We start from the raw sequence: 26,422 nt of genomic DNA, 5'->3' as shown, positions 1-26,422 counted from the left end.
CTTTTACATATTTATCACACTGATATATTTTGCTCTGGGTAGTTATCAGACATTGATTAAGTCCATTATAACCTCCTTTGCACACCTTACACTCATCCACACTTTTACAGCCCTGTCTTAATTGTAAATTCTCATGTTCACATTTACCATATCTCCTCAGTATGACTTTTTGGAAAAAATATTTTATGTCTTGCTCTGGGCAAAGGTCTTCAGCAATATGAGAACACATAACTAAAAGAAATAAAAACAACAAATTACTCCACTTACTAGATTCAGGTAAATATTTTTTACAAATCTAACCTATAAAACTGTATACACTACATAAGCAAGATGGCATAGCAAAATACCACAGGCTCTAATTTATTCAAAAACATATAAAATGTAACAAAAATATACTGACCAAAACACATTTTTGGAAAATTTATAAATGAGTTAAGTGGGTGAAGTGCCCCAGGTTAACACAATGTAAAAAGCAACATAGAAGAAAAAGAAAAATCTGTTATATTAACCCAACACAGTACTTCCTTCTCCTCAGTATAACACAGTGCCCTTAGAAGTAAATTGCCAACTCCTTGTTTCTATTTAAAAGACAAGAAAAATATTGGCACACACATTTCTATGTCTGGCTTTTAGGGGTCTTTCAAGACACTGGTTTCATTCTCCCATTAAATAAAATGCTGAAAAAAAAAATAGTATACTTTAGAATGACAATTTGAGACTGCTGAGACCAAAGGTAAATGTTTACAGCCAGCAGAGGGACTGCAGGTACACAGACAGGTAACAGTGTAGCAAGTATTGATAACTGGGAAGAAGTGCAAAAATAAACTTTTGTAAACTAGAAAATAAAACAATTTCAGAAAGACACATTCTAAGAACATGTTTGAAAGGCTCCCAGATGTCTAGCCATGACAACTGGTTTTTAGACTATGCCAGGATAAAGCTACATTGTAAAGATTGTGACAGGTAGCTTTTTTTTTTTTTTGAAATGTCCAAGTCTCAATGATTACAATGTATACAAAATATTAGGGCAAACATGGCCCATCAAACAAATCATGAAAATTTTCAGAAAGCATCATTAAAAAATAAAAATGTATAAATTTTAGAATTTAAAATAAGGTTGAATAACACTCCATGAAGTAAAAGGAGCACAGACAACTACTGAAAGTCAGAAAAAATGAGAAAAACAGCAAAAAATATTAAAAGGATTTTAAAGACATAATTATGGAGGTACATAATACAAAGAGATAACTAACAATTCTAAAGAAAAAAAGATATAAAAAATAAAGAAGTTCAAACAAACAAAAATAACACATACAAGGTATTTATTTAAAAAAACACATATATAAGACAACTTAAAATGTCACAGACAAGAGAATCTCAAGAACTGCAAGATAAAAGTGATGTGTCATTTAAAAGCATAGAGTTACACACTAAACAGTGAGTTTTTCAAAAGAAAATTTTGCAGGCCAGAAGAAAACCGTGTGTATTGTCAAAAGTCCTGAAGAAAAAATGCTGTCAGGTGAAAGAATAATCATCAGCAAAAAGGTTCCTACCAAATAAAAAAAAAAAAAAAAAAAAAAAGACCTTCTAAAATAACCAAATCCTGAGACAGTATATTGGCACTGCATGTGGCCTATATATATCAAAGGATGCTGAAAAAAGTTTCTTCCACTGAAATAATACAATGGCAAGAAAACAACACATAATCATATAAAAATACATGTTTCCTGAGAAACATACATACTAAAAAATAGAATTCCTTAGCATTCCTATAATGGGACAGAAAACATTTATAATTATGCTCTAAAGTTAGAAAAATAATGGCACAGAAATTACTGTGAATATCTGTTAATAAATATACAACATATAATCAGCAATATCAATAACAAAGTTGAGGGCAGATGTAATGAGGAAAAATTTTTGTATATAACTGAAGTTCATTTTCACTAGACTATGTATATACTGCTTTATCTTTTAGAGGTTTTATGTAATCCCTAAGGTACCACAAAGAAGATATCTGTATAGACACCCAAAGAAAATAAGAAAGAAGTGAAACTATATCAATACTAAATGAAACAGACACAACGGAAGACAGAAAGGGAGAAAATGAGGGATAAAGATACAAGAATCAAATAAAATAATTAATAAATAATGGAAGTCTTTGTCTTTTTAGAAAAGTACTTACATTAGGTATAATTAGCTTTCTAGTCAAGAGACATAGTTTCAATAAAGGGGATTCATTAAAAAACAAGGCCCGACTTGCCTTTCTACAACAGTCAGTTTAGAACTAATAATAAAAAAAGCCTGAAAGTGGCAAGATTGATGTAGGCATTTTATCCAAATATTAACCAAATGAGAGCAGAAAAGGTCAAAATAGTATTACACAAGCTACATCTTAAGTCAAAAACTCATATTATATAAAATGTATATGAAGTCAAACTCCAAAAAGACAAAGAAGGACATTAAGCAATAATAGATAGATGGGGAACCTATGAAAAATTTGTATATACTCATGTTTGTGTGTTTGTGTGTGTGTGTGTGTGTGTGTGCATGTGTGTGTGCATCTCACATTAGGGTTGCAAATATGTAAGGTAAATATTAACATAATTGAAGAAACACATAGAAAGCAATATAAATACAGTAGGATATTTCAATACCTCACTTTCTCTGATAATAATAAAACAAGAGATATTAGTAAGGAAACAGTGGACTTGAAGGCAGTATAAAAACAAGTATGTCTAACACAGATAGAGATAAAACTTCTCAACATCAGGAAACACACCCTTTGCAATAGCTCATACAATCTTTTTGATAGACCACTGGTTAGGTCAAAAAATAAATCTTAACAAATGTTTTAAAACTAAAATTTTGAGCCAGCATGGTGGCTCACATCTGTAATCTCAGCACTTTGGGAGCCGAGGAAGGTGGATCACCTGAGGTCAGGAGTTCAAGACCAGCCTGGCCAACATGAAAATACAAAATTAGCCAGGTGTGGTGGTCTCTACTGAAAATAAAAAATTAGCCAGGCTGGTGGTCTCTACTGAAAATACAAAATTAGCCAGGTGTGGTGGTGCATGCCTGTGATCCCAGCTACTTGGGAGGCTGAGGCAGGAGAATCGCTTGGACCCGGGAGGTGGAAGTTGCAGTGAGCAGAAATCGCGCCACTGAACTCCAGCCTGGTGACAGAGCAGGACTCTGTCTCAAAAACAAACAAACAATAACAACAACAAAAATAACCTAAAACTTTGGCCAGGCACAGTGGCTCATGCCTGTAATCCCAGCAGCTTGGGAGGCCGAGGTGGGTGGATCACCTAGGTCAGGAATTTGAAACCAGCCTGGCCAACATGGTGAAACCCTGTCTCTACCAAAAATACAAAAATAACTGGCCTGGTGGCATGCGCCTACAATCCCATATACTCAGCAGGCTAAAGCATGAGAATCACTTGAACCCGGGAGGCAGGAGTTGCAGTGAGCTGAGATCACGCCCCTCACCCCAGCCTGCGCAACAGAGTGAGATTGTCTCTAAAAAAAAAAAAAAAAAAAAAAACCCTAAAATTTTATGGATTACTTCTATGAACAAAATGGAATAAGAATATGAAACAATGGAAAAAAACTGAAAATTTCACAAATATACAGAAATTAAGTGGTACACTCAAGCATGCTCTTGTTCAAAAGTTAATTAATATTGTATAGATGTTTATACTGTTTAATGTAATCTACAAATTTAATGCAATGTTTTTCAAATTTCTCATTGCATTTTTGAAAAAATAGCAATAGCAAACTCAGGAATGCTATTGCAAGAGACAACGAAGTACCCAACAATCTTCAAAAAAAAAGAAACAATGTTGAAGGCATTATAATTCCTTATTTCAAAACAGATTGCAAAGCTACAGAATTAAAACAATTTGGGATGAGTATCAAGCTGAAAGCAAGTCAAATCAAATAGGATGCAACACATAAACTTTCATATATATGGTCATATAAAGAGTCATTTACATACCCATAAGAATTGTAGCATTGTTACTGAAAGCCAATAGTTAAAAACAATGCTAATTTCTGTCACCAAATTATTCAATAGATATAATTTGAAATGTAAAACTACTGGAACATCACTCAGTTTTCTTTTTTTTGAGATGAAGTCTTGCTCTTGTCCCCCAGGCTGGAGTTGGGGGGACAATTTAAGACAGTGTGGAGCAAAATCAAATATGAATCAGCCATACATCTAGTGCCAATATAATTGTCTCTGTGTTTGTCTGCCTTTATAAATATTATCCCTGTGTTTTAAAACTAAAATTTTGAACCAGGCATGGTGGCTTACATCTCAACTCACTGCAACCTCTCAGCTCATTGCAACCTCTGCTTCCCGGGTTCAAGCAACTCTCCTGCCTTGGCCCCCCGAGTAGCTGGGATTACTGGCACCTGCCACCACACCCAGCTAATTTCTGTATTTTTAGTTGAGACAGGGTTTCACCATGTTGGCCAGGCTGGTCTAGAACTCCTGACCTCAGGTGATCCACCCACCTTGGTCTCCAAAGTGTTGGGATTACAGGCGTGAGCTACCGCGCCAGACCACATCACTCAGTTTTCAAAAAGCAGAAAATATTCTAACAACTACACAGATAAATCTTGATGATATTTTGCAAAGTGACATGAGCCAGCCACAAACAGACAGAGATTGCATGAGATATATAAAGAAGTTACACCACTAGGAAGAGAAAACAGAGTGGTGTTTCAAAAGTGCCATAATACTAGAAAAATTGGTAGGTGTATGTGTATTGAGATTTAGCTTTGCAAGATAAAAACGCTTCAGCAATATGTTGCATAACAATGTCAATATAACTAAAGTGAATATTTGAAAATATTTTATTAGAAATTATTATGTGTTTTTGACAAGCAAAAATGAACAATGGTAGCTAGAAGAGAAATTTAGTTATGAGTTTAGTTTTTCGAGATGGAGTTTCACTCTTGTCGCCCAGCTGGAGTGCAATGGAGCGATCTTGGCTCACTGCAATCTCCACCTCCTGGGTTCAAGAGATTCTCCTGCCTTGGCTTCCCAAGTAGCTGGATGACAGGCGCCCACCACCATGCCCTGCTAATTTGTTTGTATTTTTAGTAGAGACGGGGTTTCACCATTTTGGCCAGGCTGGTCTCAAACTGCTGACCTCAGGTGATCCACCCACGTCGGCCTCCCAAAGTGCTGGGATTACAGGCATGAGCCACCACACCCTGCCAGTAGTTTTTAAATTATCTTCAAAGCCAAAAGTATTTCTTTCACAGAAAAATAATATAGATTCATGAATAAACAGGATATGGAAGATTCACAAATAAATAGGATGTTGAAATTAGGAGAATTTTTCTGGCTACTCACCTACACAGGATTAAACAACCGTTCTCAACAAACCTACACGACAAATATACAAGTTATAAAGAAACACAGGGATAATATTTATAAAGGCAGACAAACACAGAGACAATTATATTGGCACTAGATGTATGGCTGATTCATATTTGATTTTGCTCCACACTGTCTTAAATTGTTCAGAACTAAATATTGTCATACACAATTATAATATAAACTGAAAAATCAAAACACAATTAACTGGTATGAGGTGGCATGTTCTAAAATATATAATACAAAAATATAAAATTGCAAAACAAATTTAAAACGTAGAAAGTAATACTTATTGGACAACATCAAGTCAATCAATATATTCATGAACAAAATCTTGGAAGAAGACTATAGGGAAAAAGTAATACAGAGTTTACTTGAAAATGAAAAAGACTAAGTACTTCCCAAATTTTGAGGTAATAAAATAATACCTGACCAATAATACTTGATTTGAAATTATTTTACTTAAAAAAAGATAAAAATAAACACTTTCCAAAATAAAAGGTGAGAGTGTTCATCATGACTAGCAGCACTGTCCTACAAAAAATGCTACATGGTGGTGAGGCACAGTGGCTGATGCCTGTAATCTTACAGTTTTAGGAGGCCCAGGCAGTCACATCACTTGGGACCAGGAGTTCAAAAACATCCCGAAGAACATGGTGAGACTTTGCATATAAAAACAAAGAAATGCTATAACTAGTCCATTATGTTGAAAAATAAAATTCGCACAGCATCATTTGACTATGTAAATATAAAGCTCTCTATTAAATGTAAATATACAGACACACATAGAATCCTTTACTATTATAATGATGGTGCATAAAATCCCTAAATTTCTTCTATAGAATATGAAAAACAAAATATAAATCTGCATAAATCTGTGATTAGATATAATTTGTAATATTAATAACAGAAATGTAGAGGTAGTATTTGTATTCAGTTGAAGTTGTTATGAGATTAAAATATATTGTTTTAACTTTAAGATGCTTTATGTAATCTTCATTTTTCAAGATGATTATGAAGATATTTATAGAAAGTATGCTAAACAAATAGAAAAATAAGGCATGTCACTATAAAATTAAACAAAATTTAAGGTGGTAAAATAGGAAATGAGAAAAAACATATCTATAAGAGCACATAAAACAATAATAATAAAACTGGTAATAGAAACATTTCTTTAAGCAATTATTTTAAATACAAATTAATTAAACTATTTAATTTTAAAAAATGTAATCCCAGGACTTTGGGAGGCCAGAGTGGGCAACACGGCAAAACTGTGTCTCTACAAAAAAATACAAAAAAAACTAGCTGGGTGTGATGCCATACACTTGTAACCCAGCTGCTTGAGAGGCTGAAATGAGAGGATCATCTGAGTTTGGGAGGTTGAAGCTGCTGTGAGCCATGCTCAAACCACTGCAAACCAGCCTGGCTGACAGAGTGAGAACCTATCTCAAAAATAAAATATTAAATAAATTATATTTTAAAAATTAAATGCCTAATTGGCTTAAGAAAAACAGCATACAATATGCTGCATACAAGAGATTCATTTTAGAATTTAGTGAAATAGGCTGAAAGTAACAGAATGAAAAAAAATCTATGTTCCATGCAAATAGTAACTACAATTGGGTGAGGTAGTCATAATTACAGTAGACATAATATGTCCTAAGTACTAGCATGAGACAAAGATTGATATTATATAATGGTAAAATGGGTCAATTTAACTGGTATCTATCAATATGTATATAGCGATACATATACCTACAGATATGTGTATATATAACATATATATGTACACATACAGATATATATATAGGGCCAGGCATGGTGGCTCATGCCTTTAATCCCAGAACTTTTGGAGGCCGAGGCAGGTGGATGAAGAGGTCAGGAGTTTGAGACCATCCTGGTTAACATGGTGAAACCCGGACTTTACTAAAAATACAAAAATCAGCCGAGCATGGTGTCATGTGCCTTATAGTCCCAGCAACTCGGGAGGCTGAGGTGGAAGAATCGTTTGAACCTGGGAGACAGAGGTTGCAGTCAGCTGAGATCATGCCACTGCACTCCAGCCTGGGCAACAAAGCAAGACTCTGTCTCAAAAAAAAAAAAGTTTATATAGAGATATAATTAATATAGTATTTAATAAAATACTTATCTAGCTATATGTATACATATATATAATATCAGGGCTCCAAAATATATAAAGCAAATATCAACAAATTGAAGCAGGAAATACATAGCAACATAGTTGTAGACATCAAGACCTCATTTTCAATAATAAATAGAAAATTCAGATAAAATAGCAATAATAAAACAGATAACTTAGAAAACATTATAGACTATAAATTATTTTGAATATACAGGAAGCCCGATAGTAGATAATTTATAAAAAAAAAGATTTGGCTCACAGTTTGGCAGACTGTACAAGAAGTGTGTGCCAACATCTGCTTCTGGTGAGGGTCTCAAAAAGCTTACAATCATGGTGGAAGGCCAAGAGTAACTGGTAACTGGACATACCACATGGTAACAGACAGCAAGTGTGAGGTGAAGGAGCCAGGTTCTTTTAATGAGCCAGCTCTCTTTTGAATTAATGGAGTGTAAAATTTTGATTACAAAGAGGATGGTGCCAACCCATGAACAAGGAATTTTTCCTCACAAACAAAACACCTCCCACTGGTCTTACATCCAACATTGAGAATTACATGGCAACATGAAGTCCTCATGCCTATAACCCCAACACTTTGGAAGAACAAAGTGAGAGGCTCTCTTGGGGCCAGAAGTTTGAGACCAGGCTGGGCAACATAGTGAGACCCTGTTCCTACAAATAATAAAAAAAATTAGCTAGACATGGTAGTGCATGTCTATATTCCCAGCTACTAGGGATGCTGAGGTGACAGGATCACTTGAGCCCAGGAGGTAGAGGTGACAGTGAGCCAAAATCATGCCACTGCACTCCAGCCTGGGTGACAGAGTAAGATCCTGTCTAAAAACAACAATAAATACATTTAAGTATACCAAAATTATGCACTGTGTGTTTTCTGACCACAACTGAATGAAACAAGGAATTAAAAGCAAAAGTAAAACTGGCAAATCCAAAAGTACATAAAACTAAATATATAAAACTCTTCAACATATTCTTGCTCGGGGGCCCAAAATTTAATTTTTCAAAGGTGTCAATACAACCTACAGTTGTGAACAAATTTAATATAATCATTATAACAATCTCAATAGCACAGTTTTTAACAGAAATAATACGGTTTGGCTGTGTCCCTACCCAAATCTCATCTTGAATTGTAGCTCCCATAATTCCCATGTGTCACGAGAGAGACAGGGAGAGGTAATTAAATCATGAAAGTGGGTCTTTCCTGTGCTGTTCTTGTGATGGTGAATAAGTTCCAGGAGATCTGATGGGTTTATAGAGCAGAGTTCCTCTGCTAACGCCCTCTTGCCTTCCACCATGTAAGACGTGACTTGCTCCTCCTTTGCCTTGTGCCATGATTGTGAAGCCTCCCCAGCCATGTGGAAGTGTGTGCCAATTAAACCTCTTTTCTTTATAAATTACCCAGTCTTGGGTATGTTCTTATTAGTAGCATGAGAACAGACCAACCAATACAAGAAATCTTGTGTAAAAGTTTAAACCTTGATTACAACTATAGCCAGAAACCCATGAAAAAGAACAAGGAGGCATTATACTTTCTGATTTCAAAATATACTAGAAGCTAAAATAAAAACGATGTGGTACTCAAACAAAGACAGATAAACAGATGAAAGAACAGAACAGAGAGTGAAGAAATGAAACCCCCTTTAAAAGATCAAATGATCTTCCACAAAGTTGCCATGAGCACACAATAGAGAAAAGATAATCTCTTCAAAAAGTAATGTTGAAAACTGGATACCAGCTGGGTGCGGTGGTGGCTCACGCCTGTAATCCCAGCATTTTGGGAAGCCAAGGCGGGTAGATCACCAGAACAGCCTGACCAACAGGGAAAAACCCCATCTCTACTAAAAATACAAAATTAGCAGGGCGTGGTGGCACATGCCTGTAATCCCAGCTACTCAACAGGCTGAGGCAGGAGAATCACTTGAACCCAGGAGGCGGAGCCTACAGTGAGCAGAGATTGCACCATTGCACTCCAGCCTGGGCAACAAGAGTGAAACTCCGTATCAAAAAAAAAAAAAAAAAAAAGAAGCAAGAAAACTGGATATCAACAGTGATAAAGCTGGATTATTTCCTTGAACCATATATGAAAAATATTTTAAATAAAATACCCAGACATAAAAAATAACTAACCAATTTTTTAGAAATATAGAAGAAAAACATGACATTGGTCTTAGCAACATTTTTTCAGATACATTAAATGCATCAGCAACAAAGAAAATAACAGAAAAATTTAACTGTACTATCCTTCAAAATTTTGCACCCAAATAAAATATTCAACAGAGTGACAATGCCTTATAAAAAATGTGTGAAAATATTTGCAAATCACATGATAGGAGTTAATATTCAGAATATATAAACAAGTCTTAAAACTAAACAATATAGTTGAGTAAGTTGATTTAGAAATGGTCAAATAATTGAACAAAATTCTTATCAACAATATACACAAATAAGAAAATGCATTTAAAAGAAAATGCAAAATAACTATTTTGTAGAGAATTGCATAAAAATCACAAAAAACAAAATCACCTCTCACTCATTAGAATGGTCACTATAAATTTTTTTTTTTTTTTTTTTGAGATGGAGTCTCCCTCTTTTGCCCAGGCTGGAGTGCAGTGGCGAGATCTCAGTTCACTGCAACCTTCGCCTCCCGGGTACAAGCAATTCTCCTGCTTCAGCCTCCTGAGTAGCTGGGACTACAGGCGCCCGCCACCACGCCCAGCTAATTTTTTTTTTTTTTGTATTTATTTTTAGTAGAGACGGGGTTTCTCCATATTGGCCAGTCCGGTCTCAAACTCCTGCCCTTGTGATTCGCCCACCACGGCCTCCCAAAGAGCTAGGAATACAAGCATGAGCCACCATGCCTGGCCTAGAATGGCCACTATAATTTTTTAAAAAAACACCAAATCTGTTGATGATGCAGTGAAAATGAAACCCATGTTGATTGTTGGTGAAAATCAGGAGCATAGCCATTATTTATTTATTTATTTTTTTGAGACGGAGTCTTGCTCTGTCACCCAGGCTGGAGTGCAGTGGCGCAATCTCGGCTCACTGCAAGCTCCACCTCCCAGGTTCACGCCATTCTCCTGCCTCAGCCTCCTGAGTAGCTGGGACTACAGGCGCCTGCCACCACGCCCGGCTAATTTTTTGTATTTTTAGTAGAGACGGGGTTTCACCGTGTTAGCCAGGATGGTCTCGATCTCCTGACCTCGTGATCCGCCCGCCTCGGCCTCCCAAAGTGCTAGGATTACAGGCATGAGCCACCACGCCCAGCCTTTTATTTTAAAATGCTATAAATGTACTTCAAATAATAAAAAATAAAATTATCATAAAATACAGCAATCTCATTTATGAATCTGTATCTATAATATGCAACACATGACCTGGAAGACATATTTGAGCAGTCATGTTTATTGTATTAGTATTCACAAAAGTCAAAAGGCTGAAGCAACCCAAATGTCTTTTAATTTGGAAACACATTGAAAAATGTAATACATAAATACAGTGAAATATTATTCAGCCTCATGAAATCTTGTCACATTTAAAGATAAACTGAGAATATTATGTCACCTGAAATAAGCCAGTAACAAAATAATGAATACTATATAATTCCACTAATATGAGATATTTTAAGTATTCACACTCATAAAAACAGAAAGAGAAAACGTTATTTGTCGAGGGCTGGAGAGAGGGTAAAATGGGTTGTTGTTATTTAATGGGTATTGAGTTTTAGTCTTAAAAGATGGAAAATTTCTGGAAGTCTATTGTATAACAATGTGAATGTACTTAACATGCCTGAAATGCATACCATTTTTTTGAAACAGGATCTTACTCTGTCACCCAAGCTGGATGGCAGTGGCACAACTATGACTCACTGCAGCCTCAAACTCCCAGGCTCAAGTAATCCTCCCCACCCAATCTCCCAAATAGCTAGGACCACAGGTGCATACCACCATGCCTGGCTATTAAAACATTTTTTGTGTGTGGAGAGGGGAATTTATATGCTGCCCAGGCTAGTCTCAACATTTTGGGCTCAAGCGATCCTTCTGTCTTGGTCTCCCAAAATCCTAGTATTATAGATGTGAGCCACCACCATGCCTAGGCCTGAAATGTACACTTAAACGGATTAAAGATGGTAAATTTTAGGACAGGCGCGGTGGCTCGTACCATAATCCCAGCATATTGGGAGGCCAAGGCGGGCAGATTGCTTTAGATCAGGAGTTCGAGACCAGCCTAGCCAACGTGGTGAAACCCCATCTCTACTAAAAATACAAAAATTAGCTGCTCGTGGTTGTCTATGTCTGTAATCCCAGCTACTCGGGAGGCTGAGGCAGGGGAATTGCTTGAACCCAGGAGGCAAAGGTTGCAGTGAGCCGAGGTTATGCCACTGCACTCCAGCCTGGGCAACAGAGCAAGATTCCATCTCAAAAAAAGATGGTAAGTTTTATGTTATCTGTTTTTACAATAATAAATGTTTTAAGAGAAAAACTGAAAAAAATGCACAATTATAAATCCTTTCAAAAATTACCTTCAAATCACAAGAGTGTTTCTCTCACACACACACAAAAAATATATTCATTATTAAACACATGGTGAAAATAAGACTATTTCCCTGATTACTCACTTAGACAAAACAACCACTAAAAATCAGCTAAAAACATATACATGATAAGTGATAACCAAAACTGGGATATTTATAGATAAACACATACACATGTATAATCTGATAATGATAGACATATGAATGGTTTATCTCTTTTTTTTTCCCCTCGAGATGAAGTCTTGCTCTGTCGCCCAAGCCAGAATGCAATGGCATGATCTCGGCTCACTGAAACCTCCACCTCCTGGGTTCAAGTGATTCTCCTGCCTCAGCCCCCCAAGTAGCTGGGATTACAGGCGCACACCACCACGCCCAGCTAATTTTTTGTATTTTTAGTAGAGACGGGGTTTCACCATGTTGTCCAGGCTGGTCTCGAACTCCTGACCTCAGGTGATCCACCTGCCTCGGCCTCCCAAAGTGCTGGGATTACAGGTGAGAGCCACTGCGCCCAGCCTGGATGGTTTATCTCTTAATTCAAGCCCATATTGACTTAAAGTGTACAAACAAAATTGCAAATTATCTAAAATTATAGTACATAAGTAAAACAAAAAAAATCACAATGAACTGATGTTAAGAAGCCTACACTGAAAAAAACACACTAACATGGAATTGCAAAACAATAATAAGTAAAATGTTTACTCATATAATCTGGTATGCAACATTGATGTACAATTAAAAAAATTCTCTAGATAACTACAATATTTGACTGTAACTGTGTACTCAGGGAAGGCAGGTATTTTGAATCATTGACAGGCACTGTGTGGCAGTAAAATTTTACAGAAAATGCAGAATAATCATAAACAAGATTTTAATGAGAAACATTTAATAAATAAGCATTTAAAATAAACTAGAAGGCCGGGCGTGGTGGCTCACGCTTGTAATCCCAGCACTTTGGGAGGCCGAGGCAGGCGGATCATGAGGTCAGGAGATCGAGACCACGATGAAACCCCGTCTCTACTAAAAATACAAAAAATTAGCCGGGCGTGGTGGCGGGCGCCTGTAGTCCCAGCCACTCGGAGAGGCTGAGGCAGGAGAATGGCGTGAACCCGGGAGGCGGAGCCTGCAGTGAGCTGAGATCGCGCCACTGCACTCCAGCCTGGGCGACAGAGCGAGACTCTGTCTCAAAAAAAAACAAAAAAAAAAAACTAGAGATAATTTTTATGTTTTAATTGTATGCTATTCTTTCACAAAATGAAACTGCTGTAATCCAACTTTAGAAGCAAAGAATAGCCTTACATTGGTGAAATATACATGTAATTTAATATATGTATTTATTATTATTTATTTTGTATATATAATTTGATATATATATAGCAGAATATGGTTAGAGTCTGTTATATAAAACAAATATTTACGAATAAATTATGTTATTGTTTAGATATAGGCTAGAGAAAGTGGGTGAAAAGCTTATAATTCCTTTTTGCCTGGAGCAAACAAATTTATAAGTAACTATATTAGTAAATATGGAGGGCCTACTAATGATCTAATTTACTTCAAACATAACATGTAAATTCTAGCTTATTGCTCTGAAATGTCTGAATCTAAAATTACAGGCACATTTGAAATAGAAATTAGAAATTAAAAACTTATAGAAAGGGTGACATTAATAAGATAGAGAAATAAAAGGTGCCCTATTTGTCTATTCCTCCACAGTAAGAAAATTTGTTGGCCATCCCTGACAAAAATACCTTTATGAGAGTACCAGGCCTCATGGCTCAAACCCGTAATGACAGCTACATGATATATTAAGGTTGGAGAATTGCTTCAGGCCAAGATTTCAAGACCAGCCTGGGTTATGTAGCAAGACCCCATCTCCAAAATAAGTGCTTTTAAGAGATCTTTAAGGTCAAGGGATGAAGTTGTGAAATTCTGCTAAAGCCAGAGATTGAGGGGTGTTCTCTTCAGAAAGCAGGCTCTCATTCCGGTGGCAAACTACAGGACCCCTGGTCTTGGCTATAGGACAGGAAATGGCCAACCCACCTTGGTCCCACTGAGAATTCTGAATTTACTCTGTAATTATTTCAAAATCCTTTCAGCCACAGTCTGAGAGAGGTTCTTTACTTTCATAGGCCTGGAGGAAGACACCCGTTTATAGCCATGCAGGCAGGCCTGCAGATCCTGGCTTTTAATGTGGTGCCTGAAGCAGTTCAAAGTCTCAGTTCCAGCTTCCTGGGCCACAGTTTATGGCCAGTTCTCTTTACCTAGAAACCAACACAGTGTGACCCGAGGAAATCCTCTGTGGTACTCAGCAAAAGCCGTACTCATTTACATCCCGATTTAAGGTACATTATATACAGACCCTACTGCAAAAACCTGCCCTAGTGTCTGCCCTACAGAGCAAAGTCTTGAAGGATATCCAATGTGTACAAAAATAATATGGGAATTACAACTATCCAAGCCCCTTGTAACAAGCCAACTAAAGGTGGACCCTAGTGCAGACCCAGCAATCTTGTGACCAAGCTACAACCCCTCTCCAACACAAACCCAGAGGGAATCCCATCACCCTGGGGGCCCAATGGAAGAAGATCTTTACCTCCTGAAACTAGTTTATAGAAACTTGAAGAGGTATTTGCTCCTTCAAATTCACAGACACCAAATGCAAAATTATATTGTGCACCTTGTCAATGCTTCTATTTTAACATAGCATTGAAGTATATGGCAGAATAATTAGTCAAAACAATTTTCAAAAAGCCATTGAAACTGAAGACAAATAAAAATTTGCTTTTTGTAGATTACAACTTATATATAGAAAACCGTAAGCAGTGCATTAAAACTTGTCTAAGTTAATAAATAAACTCAGTAAATTAGCAAAATATAAAATTAACATACAAGTATAAGTTATGGTTCCATACACTTAAAACAAACTATCTGGTAAAATAGACAAAAAAAAAATCTTATTTACAATAGCATTAAAATAATAAATTTCTGGCCGGGCGCGGTGCTCACGCCTGTAAACCCAACACTTTGGGAGGCTGATGAGGGCAGATCATCTGAGGTCAGGAGTTCGAGACCAGCCTGGCAAATATGGTGAAACCCCATGTCTACTAAAAATACAAAAATTAGCCAGGCATGGTGGCGAGTGCCTGTAATCCCTGCTACTTGAAAGGCTGAGGTAGGAGAATCGCTTGAACCCGGGAGGTGGAGTTTACAGTGAGCTGAGACTGCACCATTGCACTTCAGTCTGGGCAAGAAGAGTGAAACTCCATCTCAAAATAAATAAATAAATAAATAAATTTCTGAGATCAAATTTGACCAAGGAGATAAAAACTCTTTACACTGAAAGATATAAGATAGCTAGGAAAAGAAATAGAGAAGACAAAAATAAATTTAAAAATGTTTTATGTCCATGAGTTGAAAGAATATAGATTCAATAAATATAGGTTCAATAAGCTCCCTATAAAAATTCCAGTGGCAAGTTTTTTTCACAGTAATGGAAAATACAAGACTAAAGATTACATGAAACTACAATAAACTTTGAATAGCCAAAGCAATCTTGAGGAAAAACAAAAAGCAGAATGACATCATATTTTATAATTCCAAACTATCTCTCAAAAATATACTAAAGAAAAAGGATGAAATGTGCAGAAAAATTAAAAAATTCAATGGAACAGAAACCACTACTCTATTCATATCAGACACAATGCAAAAAAAGAACTTAAGAAATAGCTTAGGCAGGGCGTGGTGGCTCACGCCTGTAATCCCAGCACTTTGGGAGGCTAAGGCGGGTGGATCACGAGGTCAGGAGATCGAGACCATCCTGGCTAACATGGTGAAACCCCGTCTCTACTAAAAATACAAAAAATCAGCTGGGCGTGGTGGCGGGCGCCTGTAGTCCCAGCTACTCAGGAGGCTGAGGCAGGAGAATGGCGTGAACCCGGCAGGCGGAGCTTGCAATGAGCCGAGATCGTGCCACTGCACTCCAGCCTGGGCGACAGAGCGAGACTCTGCCTCAAAAAAAAAAAAAAAAAAAAAAAAGAAATAGCTTAACACAGAATTTTTGAAAATTATGCAGATATTTGTATGTCCCTGAAAACAATGAAAAAGCAGTCAGACTGAGCAGTCTCTTATATGCCATGAGGACTTTGGCTGTCACTGTAAACTTAAAGGAAAATGACTGAAAGTAACGTAGAATCTTTAGAGAATTTAAAAGCATAAGACAGAAAAGAAAAAAAAAAAATACAAACTCAGGCTTCCAGAAACTATATCCTTTGGAACACACCTTCCCAAATGACATTTTAAGGACTTGCTTTCTCCTTGACCTTTGGATCTTTCATCTGTGTCATCTGTTGTATTCACTCTCACCTACCTGGGGGTTTGGCTACCATCTCATGTCTCTTCATATTCCAGGGCTCTTTTCCTTGCTTCAGACAGGTGATCAGGTCTCGCTTAGAGACAGCAATACCTGTTTTTTAAAAATAAGTAACATGCATCTTGCTCATATTCTCCAATTACCAACTTAGTAATGTGCTCAATAAAGAGAATGGAATACAATATTCTCATACATTTATCCAAAAATACTAATTTATAACAGAAATTTCTAAATATTTAGAAAATACTGTATATTTGTAGGTTCTTAATTCACTACCCAGTACTACTGAATAAAAAAATTGGTGGTAGCAATTAGATTTTAAGGTGTGGGCAACAATATTTGACACCACTAAATTTCTGGAATTACCACTATTCTAGAGTGAGGGATACAGATCAGCTCAACAATGTGGAAAGTTCAGTTCAAGGTGAAACATGTTGAAGAAATTTTTTTTTCTACACTGACAAATCCTTATGATTTTCTTGAAAACAGGGATATGAAACTCATTTATGCAAAGCATAATTATCAAAATTACCAAATTACCAAAAAACATTCTACAAAAAAAACAAACAAAAAACAAAAATAAAGCCTTTGGAGTATATTAGGAATTGAGTTTTGAAGTTATCCTCACCCAGGAAGACCAGGTTTCTGTAGTTCTCTAACATCACATCGCTATATAAATTCTGCTGAACAATGTCCAGGCATTGCCACTCCTCCAGAGAGAATTCTACAGTTACATCCCTAATTGTCAGTGGTCCCTGAAAAACACACAAACACAGACACACATATATTTACCAAGTGGTCATGGACAGAATTTTTAATGTCACTCAAGGTGTAATTAGAGAGTAGAGAGAACAGGTTCTGCCTTATTGGAGTGACCAAAATTATCCAAGAAAATATTTTTTTAACACGGAAATATTCCCTAATATATTCTTTGACTCTAAAAAACACACCCCCATACACATTTACCAAGTGGCCAGGGCAGAATTTTTAATGTGTCTCAAGGTCAAATGAGAGAGTAGAGAACTGGTTCTGACTTATAGAAAGTCTGTTTCTGAATTTTTTTGTTTGTTTTGAGTTTCTGTATTTCTAACAAGTTCGCCAGTAATGCCAATGTTTTTGGCCCAAGAAGAATATTTTGTCAAACATCCACTAAGTAAAAGAGCCTGTGTTTTTCCTAGTATTGTGGACTGTAAAAAAAAAGATGACAGTTTTTACTTTCCAAAGACAGATATATGCAAATAAAACCTAAGAAAGAGGGGCAGCTATCAGATAAAACGTGATGGTTTATGCACATCCGCTGCATAAAAATAATTTATAATGAAAAGAAAAATAATTAGCTTTCTAGTAAAAAAATCTGTAGGAGACCTCCTTACCCAAGTGAATCATTACTATTACTTGCACTAGGACAAATTTTTATGATGTGCTGATGCACAAAAGAAGGACACAGCATCACCACTCTGACATTTTCTCCCAGAAGTAAATTGTAGTCCGAATTCAACCATAAAGAACCATCAGTTTTATACCAAGTTCAAGATAGAAATATCTCCCATGTTCTGTAATTTTTAATAGTGATTTTAAGTAGTCTTTCTTTAGTACCCTAGAGAGCAAGTATTTCCTCATATTTTTTTCAGGACTTTCTGGGTAATAAATGCCATCCTCTTTAAATAAACACTTTCTTAATCCTGCTCTCTATAGAGTTAATTAAGAACACAGATGGAACCTCAACATTGCAAGTTTTCCATCTTTTTTAAGAACCCCTTTCTTCTTCCAATAGGAATCTTGAGTATTCACACCTTCCCAGCCACAAAGGGAACATTTTTAATACAGCAGATTATAAATCATGAAGAAAATTCTGCATGGCATAGAAGGAGCCATGATGTAGAAGGCTCTGGTATATGGGAAAAAACATATTTTTCAGAGACCTTTGACTATTATAAGAATTTTTTAAAGTAGTTAAGACAAACTCACTAGGGAGGAAAAACACCAGTAGAGAAGTAAAGGTTTGCACGTAAAAATGCATGGCATTTCAGAAGGCAGAGTGGACACAGCTCTTAATATGAGACATGTTTAGCTGAAAAAAAAAAAGCCATTTTTTCCTCCTTCTCCTCTGGAATTCCTGCTCAGATGAAATTTTCTGCACAAATTACACCTGCATCTTGAGAATATGCCTTTAAAGGTGTCAGCACCACCCATTTACCTGCTACCACCACACCCACAGGCAGAAGAACCAAGACCTGCAGAAGCATTCCATCCATTTCTGTCCTTTATACTAGTAGATATTCAGGAACAATGAGCTTCTCTATGAAAATAAAAATATAAATTTCTTCTTTTCTGTCCTCAGATGCCCTCCTCTGCCACAGACACCAGCAATTTCTGCCACAGTAATGGTAATATGGGCCACACTGCCTTATCTCTCCCAAACCCAAACAGAACAGGCCCTGTGACCACCCTTTAGTGCAAAGGTTTCTACCTTAACTCTCATGAATGCCTTGAACACTTCATTGTTGATTCTGGCCTCACGTTGGAATTATACGAGGTACTTAACCAAAATAACATATATGTTTCCACCTAAAACAATAAACAAAACCTGTGGGAAAAGCTCAATTAAGGATTTTTCTGCAAATTGGCCATGTAATCCTAATTAGAGGTCTGGGCTTATAACCACTTAGCTAAGCATTTAATCTCAAGCTTTAATGAACTTACAAATCACTTAGTAATTTTGGGCCCACTCTATGTAATGTGATGCTGCAGGTTTGAAAAGGGTCCAAAATGAATGTTTTAAACAAGTCCCCTATCAATGTTGATGTTGCTCCCCCCGGGCTCAAGGATCAGCATTAGTTAGAGAAAGCAGGCACAGCACAGAGTTCCTTACACTCAGCACTCGTCACAAATACTTCTAGGGCAAATGAAGACAACCACTCTCCATCCTAAAGTATCATATTCTTTGCTGGCTCTGTATACAGAGGAAATAGAAAACAGCCATGTCTGAATAAGTCTGCATTTAAATAACATGTACAAGTGTACTGACGGAAATGTTTATTAAACATTGTGCTCTATGTGCTCAAGAGGATGTTACGGAGCACTGTGCTGGGAATAACACATTATGTGACTTAATCCTCATAACACCCTTGGGAATTGGTACTAAGTGTTTAACAATTCCCAGGATTTAGATAAAGGGCACAGCATTTTAATTTTTATAGTTTCTCTGTCATTAATTTTTTATAAAATGTATAGAATAAAGCTAAATAGATAGATGAGAGGGATAAAGGAAAAACAATGTATTTTATTTTTATTGTGTTTATATTTAATTTTTTGTGACTTGTGGAGCAACTAATGATTTGTAAGATTAGAAAACAAGTTCCTAAATGGAATCTCTCTGCAAGCACTGGTTTTAATAAAAAAATTTAAAAGACCCTAAAATACATACTTGATTATTCCCATGTATCTGCTTTTGGATTTCAGAAAATTGTGAGCACCACTTCTAGAAAGACAGCAGGATTCACCAACCAAAACTCGGATCTTATTAAATCAGTTATCTGAGGCAAGGCTCCAGGGTGCGGACAGGACTAAATAAAGCCCCCAAGTAGGAGATGAACAGAACTGGAGCAGGGAGTGGAGCCTATGTAGAATTTGTCCTCTGTGCCACTGGGGTACTTCCAGTTCTGTTTCCTAAGCTTACCTAAGAAAAACGAATCCCAGAGTTCACGTAACTTTAATCTTTTTTAGCTACTGCCCTGTCAATTTCATAATATATACTAATAATCCATTTAAACAAATATCTTAAGGATATCTAGAATAATTTTATTAGAAGATAATGTGTATTCTTAACAAAATAAAAGAAATAAAAATAATAACAATTCTTCTGTCCATAAACATCCCTTCAGGTGATGACATCAGAAGTCACAACAATTTTTTTTTTTTTTAAAGACAGAGTCTTGCCCTGATGTCCAGGCTGGAGTGCAATCACTCAGTCACTCAACCACGGCTCACTGCAACCTCCACCTCCCGGGTTCAGGCGATTCTCCTGCTTCAGCCTCCCAAGTAGCTGGGATTACAGGCACCCACCACCATGCCAAGCTAACTTTTTATTTTTTTAATAGAGATGGGGTTTCACCATGTTGGCCAGGCTGGTCTTGATCTCCTGCCCTCGTGATCCACCCACCTCAGCCTCCCAAAGTGCTGGGATTACAGGTGTGAGCCAGCACACCTGGCCTAATATTGTTTATTTTTTATTTGGGTTACTGACGGCTCAAATAAACCCCAAGTTTCTTTGCACAAATCTATTATATCAACCATATGATGCTTAATTCATCGTTTATCCAGTTGCTAGTCTGAACTAAAAGTTCATGGATGGTAGGGACCATGACTGCTACATCTATTATTCTAATGGCCATATGAGATGGAAGCATTTAGTTTATCTGTTCGAATCTCCAGAACTTCTTTTCCTCCAAGTACCAGGAATCTGAAGAAACTGTCATCTGGGTACCAACCAAAGACATCTCTTGAATGAGGGAAGGATGACCCATTTCTCTTACACTGAGACAGAAGCAGAGTTAACCACTCTTGTCAGTCTGACAATTCTGCTCTGGAAATCCTCAAATGTCTCAAAGACACCTAGGTGATTCCGAGAGGATTCCCAGTGACCGTGCGCTGATGGCCCAGTTGTAAACCAGACAGAAGAGATTTAGGCTGATTCTAAATAGAAAATGGAACTGCCCTGGTAAAGATCCAGAACCTGGATCACCTGTCCTGATTTGCTAGCTTTTGGGTAAGAGGAAGGACAAAAATGTTCTACTCCAGTATCACATTTTAGGAGTAGATATAGTTGCAGTCATGGCTCTGGATACTTTTTAGCCTTGATCTCTCACTCCTAAAATGCTTCTTTTTACTTACAGTTTCTGCTTTCAGATTCTATTTACAACGGGATCCTCTCATGTAACTGTAGCAGGTCACTGGACAAGACTTTAAAAGCTCGAAGAGCCACACTATCAAAGGGGGGCTTTAAGATGTGTATGTTGACATCTCACAATGCAGAAAATTCCTCCTATTGGTTTTCATTACCTTCTTAATCTAAAACCTGGCCCTGTCTTGTGAATCTCAGGCAGAGGTCAGCTCTTATGTGCAGATTCTTGGTCAGATCATTCTTGGGTGTTACAGCAAGTGGAGTACAATCAAAGAGAGATGTTCTCCTAGAGGCTGTTCTAGCACATCCTAAGTAATATGTCTGCCTAAAAAGAAAAACCTGAGGCAACATGGATAGAAGTAGACAGTTTATTTGTTCCACCTTTGAGGACTGTAACCTGGGAGCAAAGATTCAAGTTGCCTGGAATCTACACTTTGATTAGCAGCAGTGACAAGTGGATTTGTAAAGGCAAAAAAATAAAAAAAAAAAAAAAAAAGAGGGACAGAAAGTGGGATGGTACAAAAATGTGTGTTAGTAACAAACAATTTTGGGAGTGAGAGATCAAGGCAACAAAGTATCTAGAGTCATAACCACAACCATACCTTCCTTTCTTATTTATTTACAGAAATAACATTGACTATTGATTGGATATACATCAGTAAGGTTTACAGCTTAAGTTATAGTGTTCAGTGTCACATTATTAGTTAAATTGATGCTACTTGTGGCAATTGTGAATGGTTTCAGGAGATGAATACATAGCTAAAGGGGGGGAAGACATAATTGTGCTCTCATTTATTTTTGTTTATTTTTTATTTTTGAGATAGAGTCTCGCTCTGGCATCCAGGCTGGAGTGCAGTGGCATGATCTCAGGTCACTGCAACCTTCGCCTCCCAGGTTCAAGCAGTTCTCTGCCTCAGCATCCCAAGTAGCTGGGATTACAGGCACCCACCACCACGCCCGACTAATTTTTGTATTTTTAGCAGATACAGGGTTTCACCTTGTTGGCCAGGCTCGTCTTGAACTCCTGACCTCGTGATCCACCTGCCTCAGCCTCCCAAACTGCTGAGATTACAGGTGTGAGCTACTGCACCCAGCCTGGGCTCTCATTTTAATGTCTGAGTTTGACAACTAAAAGGACTTGTATTCCTCAGATAAACGTCTTTTTATTTTCCAAATCTTAAGACCTACATTCAGAATTTGGAGCTGCAGATTTAGGCTCTGGATGGGTGGAGTAGCAGCAGGTGTTACCTGCATATTTGTGGACATTTTAGCAAGAGGAGATACAAGAAAGTGGAGCTTCTCATGTCTACATGTCTACTCGGTGCACACATATTACTCTGATTTGGTTTCTTGGCTCCATGTTCTGTGAATCAGTTTCAGGTCTGAAGATACAAGAGTCATCGAAAGAGGTAAAATGTTGATTGCTGCCCTGTGAAGTTTGTAGAAATCTGGTCTAGCTTCTCTAGAAGTGACTGTAGTGGCCTATAGATACCAAATAGGCAGATACACAATTCTTCCTGCATATTTAGGAGACAGCACATACTGTGTAGCATAATTGTGACGTGACTGGAAGCCTGAGAGGGAAAGTTCCCTCTAGAGTAAAGCTTGGCTGGCACCTTATGTGTTTATATCATGTCTGGTAATTCTAGACAGTGTTTGGAATATATAACGAGAAGAAAAACTTTCTACAGTCCCAGAGAAACACAATGATAGAACAGAAAGAAAACTGTTTTATTACACAATTAAACTAGAATGTGAAGTGCATCATGGTCAATCTGCTCAAGAGACTGCAAAGACAGAAAGATGTTCATAATTAGTCCATAAGTGGAAATTTTTTTTTTTTTTTTTTGCGTATCAAACATATTAGGAAGGTTGCACATGGGAAGTCGGGGAATAGAAATGGGGGGTGGGAATTAAAATAAATGAGAGAGGGACTTTATATGGATCAGTGATAATAACTCAATCCTCTATTTGACAAAGAAGAAGAAGGAAGAGGAAGAAAAAGAAAGTGGGATAAAGGATCAGAAAGGGAGGAAAATAGAAAAAATTAGAGTATGACTCCAGGGTAGACCTGCCCTGCTGTCACTGAGTTGGTTGGTTGGTTTGTCTGTTGTATTTTTCATATGTTTCGCCATGTTGGCCAGACTGGTCTCGAACTCCTAGCCTGAAGTGATCAACCCGCCTTGGTCCCCCAGAGTGCCGGGACCACAGGCGTGAGCCACCACGTCCAGCCCCTACATTGCTTCTGGCCTCCGTGGTAGACCTCCCAGACGGGGCGGTCGGGCAGAGGCGCTCCCCACATCCCAGAAGGGGCGGCCGGGCAGAGGCGCTCCTCACTTCCCAGACGGGGCAGCCAGGCAGAGACGCTCCTCATTTCTTCCCAGACGGGGCGGCCGGGCAGAGGTGCTCCTCACTTCTTCCCAGACGGGGCGGCCGGGCAGAGGCGCTCCTCACTTCCCAGACGGGGCGACCGGGTAGACGCGTTGCTCATTTCTTCCCAGACGGGGCGGCCGGGCAGAGACGCTCCTCACTTCTTCCCAGACGGGGCAGCCGGGCAGAGGCGCTCCTAACCTCTTCCCAGACGGGGCGGCGGGGCAGAGGTGCTCCTCACTTCCCAGACGATGGATGGCCAGGCAGAGGCGCTCCTCACTTCCCAGACAGGGCGGCCGGGCAGAGGCGCTCCTCACTTTTTCCCGGACGGGGCGGCCGGGCAGAGGCGCTCCTCACTTCCCAGATGGGGTGGCCGGGCAGAGGCGCTCCTCACTTCCCAGACGATGGGTGGTCGGGCAGAGGCGCTCCTCACTTCCCAGATGGGGTGGCCGGGCAGAGGCGCTCCTCACTTCTTCCCGGACAGGGCGGCCGGGCAGAGGCGCTCCTTACTTCTTCCTGGACGGGGCGGCCGGGCAGAGGCGCTCCTCACTTCTTCCCGGACGGGGTGGCCGGGCAGAGGCGCTCCTCACCTCCCAGATGGGGCGGCTGGGCAGAGGAGCTCCTCACTTCTTCCCGGACGGGGCGGCCGGGCAGAGGCGCTCCTCACTTCCCAGACGGGGCGGCCGGGCAGAGGCGCTCCTCACTTCTTCCCAGACGGGGCGGCCAGGCAGAGGCGCTCCTCACTTCCCAGACGATGGGTGGCCGGGCAGAGGCGCTCCTCACTTCCCAGACGATGGGTGGCCGGGCAGAGGCGCTCCTCACCTCCCAGACGATGGGTGGCCGGGCAGAGGCGCTCCTCACCTCCCAGACGATGGGTGGCCGGGCAGAGGCACTCCTCACTTCCCAGATGGGGAGGCCGGGCAGAGGGGCGGCGGAGCAGAGACGCTCCCCACCTCCCAGACGGGGCGGCGGCCGGGCATTAGTCCATAAGTGGAAAAATTTACAACACCATGCCATACATAATTCATTCTAAATTCACTTGATAATTGAAAAGGCCTTCCATGTATGCTACATGATTTTAATCAATGCCAAAATAAACCTTATCACATCTTCATGACAAGAGGCAGTTTTGCCACTTGAAGCCTGGTGCCTACTGAAGGTAGGCTCTCACTCTTCTACAAAAATGGTTGATTAGGATGCTATCATTTTGGCTATTTACATTTTAAAACAATGGCTCTCTACTCCCTGAGCCTGGGCTAGAGCACTCCTGCTTGCCCTCCCCTGGTCACCAGTGTCCTCTCTTGACTCCTACCGTCTCCCACCAAGGCACAGCCCACAGCACAGGGCTCACAGCTGGCAGCTCACATCTTATCTTATGTGAACCCCAACTGCCACAGCAGCACTCCAGTGCCACATCAGAGGGTGAAGCCTGAGCTGCAGGAGGAGAGCCTGCAGGCCTCCTGGGTAGAACTGCACCTTCACGATGATAAAGGGAATGGAAGAAGTGTTTCAGCCTCAGTGCCAATTTATAATGGTGACATGAAAAAATACTGCTGGATTTGCAGTATGAGTCTGGGTAGAGATCACTCCAAGAGTCATCCCTGTGACAGCCCACCTCATTCAAAGACACCATGGGATAAGCATAAGGCTTCTAAAACAGACACCCAAAGCATTTGAGAGAAAAACAGCTCTCAAATGAGCAAGATTTTATTGAGAGAAATAAAGAAGTTAAAAGCATCTTAAGAAAAACTCAAATTAGACATAAGATTTATCGAAATAGCCAGGAAATATTCTCCTAAAAAGAATTTCTCTCTAAGCATCCAGAGTGCACAGCTACTCTCAGCATGAGAAACATGAGCATTATAAAGAAAGTGGACATATTTTCAGCAGAATTTCATAAGGTTTCTCTTTCATCTCTGCTGCTCTCTCATCTCCTAGCCATTGAATGCGGGATCTATGTTGAAATATATCTGACAACTTCCACCAGCACTTTTTGATGAAGAATTGGAATCCCTCTCCGTTCATATAGTAGAACATATTCGAGCTTGCAACATAGTTAACTAAAGAGCTATTATGGTTTTTGGGTGGCCACGTCACCTGTGTTTGTCCTGTAATAGTAGCATTCCAAGTTAGTGAAATACAAGACACTAAAATTATGCTTACCTAGAGTTATCCCCATTAGATAGATTAATAAGCATTTCAGACTAATATCTACTGTAACAATTTTGTAGTAAACTTTTTGAACATTAGATATAAATAAGTATATATAATTTTAATGTACTAGTCATAATGAATGTAAAAATTTTTTAAAATGTCTGAAATCACTGGGTGCCATGGTTCATGCCTGTAATCCCAGCACTTTGGAAGGCTGAGGTGGGCGGATCACCTGAGGTCGGGAGTTCAAGACCAGCCTGACCAACATGGTGAAATCCCACCTCTATTAAAAATACAAAAATTCACTGGGCATGGTGGTGGGTGCCTGTAATCCCAGCTACTTGAAAGGCTGAGGCAGGAGAATCGCTTGAACCTGGGAGGCAGAGGTTGTGGTGAGCTGAGATCATGCCATTGCCCTCCAGCCTGGGCAACAAGAGTGAAACTCCGTTGAAAAAACAAAACAAAACAAAAAAAGTCTGTTACCATAATTCAGTTAAAACACTTTATATTTCAAAAGTATAAATAACAATATTAAAAGGCCT

At 38.8% G+C, this 26,422-nt stretch overlaps 1 protein-coding gene across 2 annotated transcripts in view; it reads right to left on the bottom strand.

Moving 5' to 3' along the window:
- LOC100586615 (zinc finger protein 257-like) overlaps positions 1-26,422 on the bottom strand; it is a 318,730-nt gene that overhangs the window by 25,449 nt on the left and 266,859 nt on the right. Inside the window, exons 1-2 of one of the 2 annotated variants that reach the window (XM_030809430.1) lie at positions 17,082-17,130; positions 16,451-16,546 (exon numbers count right to left, since the gene is read on the bottom strand). In XM_030809430.1, coding sequence (XP_030665290.1) covers positions 16,451-16,546; positions 17,082-17,115 — 130 coding nt within the window. In that variant the 5' untranslated portion in view covers positions 17,116-17,130. Of the gene's footprint in view, positions 1-16,450; positions 16,547-17,081 lie in introns of those variants that run through there. The other variant, XM_030809431.1, reaches the window with a different exon arrangement.

This window comes from Nomascus leucogenys, chromosome 3 (genome assembly GCF_006542625.1).
Source record: "Nomascus leucogenys isolate Asia chromosome 3, Asia_NLE_v1, whole genome shotgun sequence".
Taxonomy (NCBI): Eukaryota; Metazoa; Chordata; class Mammalia; order Primates; family Hylobatidae; genus Nomascus; species Nomascus leucogenys.
Note: the sequence above shows the minus strand (reverse complement) of the source record. Positions and strands in the feature narration are given on the sequence as shown.